Source organism: Pistacia vera, unplaced genomic scaffold (assembly GCF_008641045.1).
Source record: "Pistacia vera cultivar Batoury unplaced genomic scaffold, PisVer_v2 Contig1238, whole genome shotgun sequence".
NCBI lineage: Eukaryota > Viridiplantae > Streptophyta > Magnoliopsida > Sapindales > Anacardiaceae > Pistacia > Pistacia vera.
Genome location: NW_022195291.1, coordinates 1 through 7,519, shown reverse-complemented (window position 1 = coordinate 7,519; position 7,519 = coordinate 1). Strand labels below are relative to the sequence as shown.

The 7,519-nt window shown below is 29.8% G+C and overlaps 1 protein-coding gene across 1 annotated transcript; it reads left to right on the top strand.

Annotated features, from left to right (window-relative positions):
• The first annotated feature begins 944 nt into the window (after positions 1-944).
• Positions 945-2,383, top strand: LOC116117704 (ankyrin repeat-containing protein ITN1-like). Its single transcript, XM_031403716.1, has 2 exons — positions 945-1,355; positions 1,456-2,383. Exons 1-2 carry the CDS (start codon positions 945-947, stop codon positions 2,071-2,073), a joined length of 1,029 nt encoding a protein of 342 aa, XP_031259576.1. The 3' UTR covers positions 2,074-2,383.
• The last annotated feature ends 5,136 nt before the right edge of the window (positions 2,384-7,519 follow it).

Below are 7,519 nucleotides of genomic sequence, written 5' to 3'. Positions count from 1 at the left end.
CTCCACATCGCAGCTGCAGCAGGTTCTGTATGTTTATCAAAGATGATGAACTATATGACGGTAGAACAATTGGCTATTAAAAATGGCAATGGCAGTACTGCTTTTTATCTTGCTGCTAAGAGGGAAGGGTGAAATGTGCCAAGGTGATGTTCAATAAGAATAAAAAGTTGCAAGTATCCGCGGAGATGATAACGCGTTGCCGATTCACATAGCTGCTCAGAAGCCAAAAGGACGGTGAAATTCTTATGGTGTCACGAAAGATGAATTAACACAAGACGATTGCAAGGAATTGCTTCCCATCTAATATGTAGAGCTGATTGGTTTGGTAAGCATCCTTACACATATGAATAAACCCTGAAATTACTTTCCATAACCAAGTTTTAGTAAAATTAATTATTAAAACAAACATAAATTAGTTATGACATTAAATTATATATATAATAAAACATTATGTACAAGATTGGTAACCAGATTTAACAAAATCTTAACCATCTAATTTTTAACTAAAATATATTTTTAATATTAAAATTTTAATTAAATTATTTAAGTATGTTATAGGATAAGTATCTTTTGAAATTGAATACATTAAATATTCAATTAATCAATAATAGAATACCTTAGCTTCAACGATATCACAATGACTTCTTGATATTGCTTATTTTTTCTTAGATGTTGCGTGGGATTTGCTAAAGAAATACCCAAGTTTAGTCACCGTCAATATATCTAATGGGAGGACGGGAAAGGAAACATTTTTGCATATCTTGGCTCGAACACCTTTGATGTCTCATGACTTGTTCTAATCAAAATCAGGAAGGACTTTTCAGGAGATGCTCAAAAAATGTCAGTATTTCTATCCTTTAACACTTTTTGATTTATATCTAAATTCCGTTTCCATTAAATCTGTCGACCTTATAAAATATTGCAGTTTCCGAAATAAGATAGTCATGCATGAAAAACTGCCCAAAGAAGCACTTGAACTACTCAAACTCCTTTTGGACAAAGTAGATTGTCGTGACGACTGGATGAATGGAGTAATACATGATGCTGTCAGACACGATAACATTGAATTTTTAAGCTTGATTATTTGTACTTATTCAGAGTTCATGAATTGCAAAGCAAAGGGAGATACAAATACATCTGGCTTAATATTTTCCAATGCTATTTTGAAACGTCAGAAGGATATCTTCAAACTGCTAAACGGTGTACGTCCATCATTTGAGAAACAAATACTTAACTATAAAGATGATGAAGGAAACAATATCTTGCATTTGGCTGGAAAGTTGAGTCCACCTGAACAGCTTGATGCTATTTGTGGAGTAGCTCTGCAGCTACAGCAAGAGTTGATGTGGTTTGAGGTAAATTTTTATACCCCTCTTTTTTCAATTTTGTGTAGCAAATAAATTTTTTCTTCTGTTTGTTGATAAGATGTTTCATGTTTTATAATATTAAATATAGGAAGTGAGTAACATCGTGGATCCATCGAAAGCTCATGAAAAAAATAAAATGGGAGAAACTCCAAAAGCTTTATTTGATAAGGAGCACGAGCAATTGAAGGAAAGAGGGGAGCAATGGATGAAGGATACTGCAAATTCATGCATGATTGTGGCAACACTTATTGCCACCGTGGTTTTCGCTGCAGTTTTCACAGTACCAGGTGGCACCAATGAAGAGTCGGGAATGCCTCTTTTTGCCAATAACCTTTTTTTCAGAATTTTTGTCCTTGCAGATGCAATATCTCTGGTATTATCCGTTTACTCCCTACTAATATTCTTAGCGATTCACACTTCTCGATATGCGAAAAAAGATTTTCTTTTGGAGTTGCCAAAAAAATTAGTGCTTGGACTCTTGACACTTCTGCTATCAATAGCAGCAATGATGGTAGTTTTTTGCACAACTATTTTCATTGTCTTCAAAGTTGAAAAAATTTGGGTTCGTATTCTACTGTGTGTGAGTGCTGCTTTACCAGTCATCCACTTCGCCAAGATAAAGTGGCGACTCCTGTTTGATGTAGCGCGCTCAACCTATAAAATAGGTTCTATTTTGGATGACAAAAGGGAAAAAAAGGAAGCCTAGTAAGTTTATGAAGGTAATTAGTTTTTAAGTTTCTGTTGGGACATGCTCAGTGTTGGAAATGTATGGGTTGGGAAAGCATGGATGTTTGTTAAAAAAATTATATATATTAATAAAAGTTATTACTGTGATCAAGGGGAAATTATTTGAAGGCATGCTTTTAAGTTCCTGCTATAACATGTTATTTCATCCTGTAGAAGACCATGAAGTATCAGTTAACTTGTATCAGTTCCTGTTATAAAATCTCAGATTGTCAGCAATATTCCAAGTTTCAGCTTTGTGAAATTAATTAATGGAAAGACCATTAATTCGAGAATTTCAGTATAATTTATTGATAATTCTGCAAACATGTTAAATTTACCTACATGGTATCAGAGATTTTTATGCAGAGAAATAACCATTCAATTACAGAATCCATTTTCTGTATTGATATCTTTTGGGCTTATGTTTGGCTATCCCATTTTCAATTAAATTACTTTCAATTATTAATCCTGCAATATCACAGCAATCGGGTTCAGATTTTTTCTGTTAACACAATTGCAATAACGTCGAAATGCAATTTTCAGCAATTCCTTTCTCTAATTTTGACTTTGTTCTAAAATTGACAAGTATGATTCTTCAAAATACAAATAATACAAGAAATTATAGCTGGATTTGTCAGTAATATCGCAGATCTTACTATATAGTATATACTCACTGTCTTGCTTCGAGTTTTGGCACTTTCTTTTCCAGTTGAAGGAGATGATGATAAACAACCTTCCTTCATCATGATCTCGTAAGGGCCTTTCCATTCAAACATGTTTTCCAGAGATCAAATCTGTTGTAAATTCCACCAAATCTTCGGGGGAGGATGATACAAGTGTAGCTATATGCTTTGATGTTGGCTGACCACCTAACTATGATGTGGTTTGGCCAAATTGCTTCCCATGTTGCAGCAAAAATAACTGCAGAAGCATGATTACTATGAAGTATTCCAAAAGAAGAAATGTCTCAGTAATGGGAACCATAAATAGAGTTAGAATTCCAATGTGGCACTCATGGTGTTCCTAAAACTTCTGAAAGGGTGGAATCGCTAATCATACTATTTGTTCAGGAGCTTGTGAAATCATACACCCGATGAACTGGCAAGGCAGTATAAGGCTGGGAGCACAGCTCTGTGTTTCTCTGCTACTTCTGGAATCAAAAAGATTGCAGAGGTGATGGTATAAGAACAAAGTTGTCATCAATTCGAGCAGCAAGGGAGCCACACATTGTTATGGCTGCTCTGTTAGGCACATAGAAATGGTGTGGTAATCGGTATCCTTATTTAACTAACACATAAATCACAGACAATATATGCAAATTTATAAGTTAATAATTAATATTGAATTTATATTTATTGTTAATCGACTTGCCCTAGCTAGATAACTTAATCCTATGGTGATGGCAGTAACAACAAACTTTTTTTTTTTTTTTTTTTAATACACAAAACATCACAATAAAAAATTATATGTTTCTATATTGCATAAACAACAGTGGCATTCATATTATTTTTAGGGATATTATAAATTCAGGTACAACCTTTCATGAAATGCTAAAAATAGACACAGTTCAATTTTTTTTTTTAATTTAGGGACATTAAATAGATTTTTTTTTTTTTTTTTAAATTCAGGGACAAAACAACCACTAATTCAATTCATTCATTTAGCGACATTAAGTAGTAACTTTGTTCAATTTTAACAACAAAAAGACTGATACCTACTTAGTTATTTGTTTAATTTAGTCCTTCAATTTCAAATTAAAAAATTAAAAAAAGATAAATATATAAAAAAACCAAAAATATAAATAATTTAAATAAAAAGGCAAAAATTAGTTTAAAATTTAAATAAAAAAAGGACAACCATTTTTTAAAATTAAAAATTTAAAAACATAATATATATATATATACATAAATATATATATAATATTATATAATATAATATAACTATATAATAATATAATAATATAATTTAATAAAAAGGAAAAAATTAGTTTAAAATTTGAAAAAAAAATTGGAAAAAAATTTACATAAGAACCAACTATTTTATTTTTAAATTTAAAAAATTAAAAAGATAATATACAAAAAAAAAAAAAAAAAAGATCTGCCCAACTAAGGTTGCCGCTCTAGGTGGTCTCAATCTAGCCATGACCCCTGGTAAGATCAAGGCCATACCAAGCGGCAACTTGTCCCTAAATTAAACAAAATTACTATTTAGTGCCCTAAATTGGACAAATGGAAACTTGTGTCCTTTTTACTTCACAGTTCACATATATATTCTATGAAAAATTTGTACCTAAATTGATAATATCCCTTATTTTTATTTGACCAAAACCACAAGGTAGTTGAACAAATTAACTTAATCCTATTTTTTTATGATTGACAGTAATGACAGAGCATGAAATAGAAATAATAAATTAATATAAATTCAATTTAGCTACCAATTCAAATTTTGTCGGTTAGTAATTAGTGTATGTATATATAAGTTTCGTTTGATGTTTCTATTCCCAGTTATTTCGGGTTATATACTTCATATTCTTATGAACAGAATAATTAAACAAAATTATTGTATATTATTTATCATTATGTAAACAAACAATAGTGTTTACTATTACTAAGTGACCGAGTGATCAACTAAAAATCTTAGGATATATTACTGAAGAGGTTATGAGTTCGATTTATCTCATCCCCTAATAAGGGTAGCCACTGGAGACTTATCCAATCATTAACTTTAGGGTCCCAAGAGATTAATTGAGATGCGTGCAAGCTAATCCAGACACCTTCGGTAAAAAAAAAAAAGTTGGCGTTCACATTATTTTTATGAGTAATGCTACAGTTACCGACTAGTGTGTACCGATTTTGTGCACCGAATGACGTGACACAATCTTGACCGTTTATTTATTATCAATTAATATTAATCAACGGCCAGGATTTTACCACGTCATTCAGTGTACAAAATCGGTACACACCAGTCGGTAGCTGTAGCATTTTCCTATTTTTATTTAACTAAAACCACAAGCTAGTTGAACAATACCATAGTAGTTTTTCTTGCGTTTATTCTTCAGTCTAATGAGAACAGCTTTTCTTACGTTTTACTATTTAGTATCTCTTTCTCATGAAAAGCTAGTTGAAGAATACCATATATATAAGCTAGTTAAATAATACCACAAGCTAGTTAAATATAAATTTTATTCTTCAGTCAAATGAGAACAGAGTTTTTTAATGTCATTTGCTTTTTTTTTTTTTTTTTTTTTTCATTTTTCGAAAGAAAAGATTAGGTTTAAAAGAGTGAAACATTAGTTCTAATAATTATTTGAATATATTTGGGGTGTGAAGGCGGCTTTAGAATTGAGGGTTATCCACCTAATTTGCCTCCACAGGACTTGAAATCCTTCTTTGTATATTTTGCTCTTAATTGGAGAATGAGAGTTGAGCTCATTGTTTCCTTGCGAATTTTTCTTTTTGAAGCTGCGAATTCCATCCAGGTCCAAATTAAAAGAGGTAAATCTTTTTTTTTTTTTTTTTTGTTTTCTGGTTTTGGAATTTTATTTTAGATTGCCATTAATTAGATCAATGTTAAATAATATATATGTGAATTATGAAGTAAAACATGCTTTCATATAATAATTAAAGCATAATAAAATTTCATATCTATAGACAGAAACATTTTTCAAAGCGCTGGTGCGTTTTGATATTCTACTTTATGATATTTAATTATTATTGTGTACTCTAAGTATATATAGTCTGCATGCCTTTATAATCTTTTCCATTTTATGTTCAGAATAATTTTTTTTTGAATAATATTAATTACGTGTTCCACGTAGAGTTTAATTATTATTGTGTATTCTAATTTCTGTTTGGATTAGATTTTTTTGTAGATGCAAGCATTTTTACACGTAAAATAGCTTATTAAAATTCTATAAACATTTTTAAAATGCAACCAAATAACTTTAAAATAATTTTAACTTCAAATAAGTTAATATATGAACTATATATTTCAATTTTCCCTAACACATTGTGATTATTAATATACAGTTGGATGTCACATGACAGTTTATGTTTATGGCATGTCGACAAGACAACAATCACTATTTATACCATTTAAAATTCTTTAGTCTTCTAAATTGATATATATAGCAGGCCAGACTCCACAAAGAGGAAAGTTTTCAACCCTTCTCTTCAACTTTACAGTGTATACTTTCGTCGGAAAATCTATAGTCATCTAAATTAATCTAAAGTTCCCTGCAGGGTTTGCCACAAAAATGTTTACTAATTATAAAGGGTTGACACACATGAAAATGAGAATGTTGAGACATCTTCTCAATAACATAATAATTGTATGATTCAACATTATCTTATATATAAACTACTTTTATATTATATAACCACATAATTGTAATAATAACAAAAATGTTGTCGAATTAAATTGTAATGGATACATCAATTGTATCACAAAATCAGTCTTCTAAAGAAGAAATAGTTGAGATTAAGACATCTTCTCTTCAATATCAAGCTGGTACAAACAGTTTGGTACTATCTTATATATAGATTATCTATTATTTTTATTCAATATTTTTAAAGAGGAATTGTTTTGAATATCCTTTCACTTTTAAATCTTTAAAATTCTTAATAATCATTTAACATTAATTTATAAATAAAAGTAAAAATATTTTAACATTTTGTGTAAAGTGTAAGCAAACGGTGTTAACTTGGTTCATTAAATTCTTTCAATTTCAACAAGGATTATTAAGGGGAACTATAGGATTTAGCTTAAGGCATGTATGTGTCCCTTTATTTTCTTGAGTTGAATTGGTGTTATGTTATTTTATTATACTTTTTCTTTCCTAAATTGCATTGAGTCAAGAGTTTAACATTTTATACATATATACATGCATACATGCATATGTTCACTTGATATTATTGATAGGTATTTAATTAATTAATTTTATACTAACTAACAATATTGAAAACTGAAACATTTAAATTCTATTCATCGGAAATATGTAATCTTATAAATTAAATTCAACTTACATCTAAATACATAAAATTGCTAATATGGTTTACAACAAAAATGTCTATTGATGAAGTGAGGATTAACATTGTACAAGAAAACGAGGAACATGAAAAATGGATGAACTTGTGACATCTCCTCTTCTAGAACCGATTGATATGATTCAATATCACCTCGTAAATTGCACATTATATTATTTCATACTTTTAAAGATGTAATGTTTAGATAGATCTTTCTATACATATTTAATCTTCTATAATAATCACTTTGGTTTTCCTACAACAAAAAGAAAATTATGATTTTTATCTAGTATTATAGAAGCCCAACACAAAGGATTTACACAAAATGAGTCACCTAAGGAAATAGTTGAGAATGACACATGGGCAGCTCATGAAGATCAACTTGGAACACTTTAAAATTAT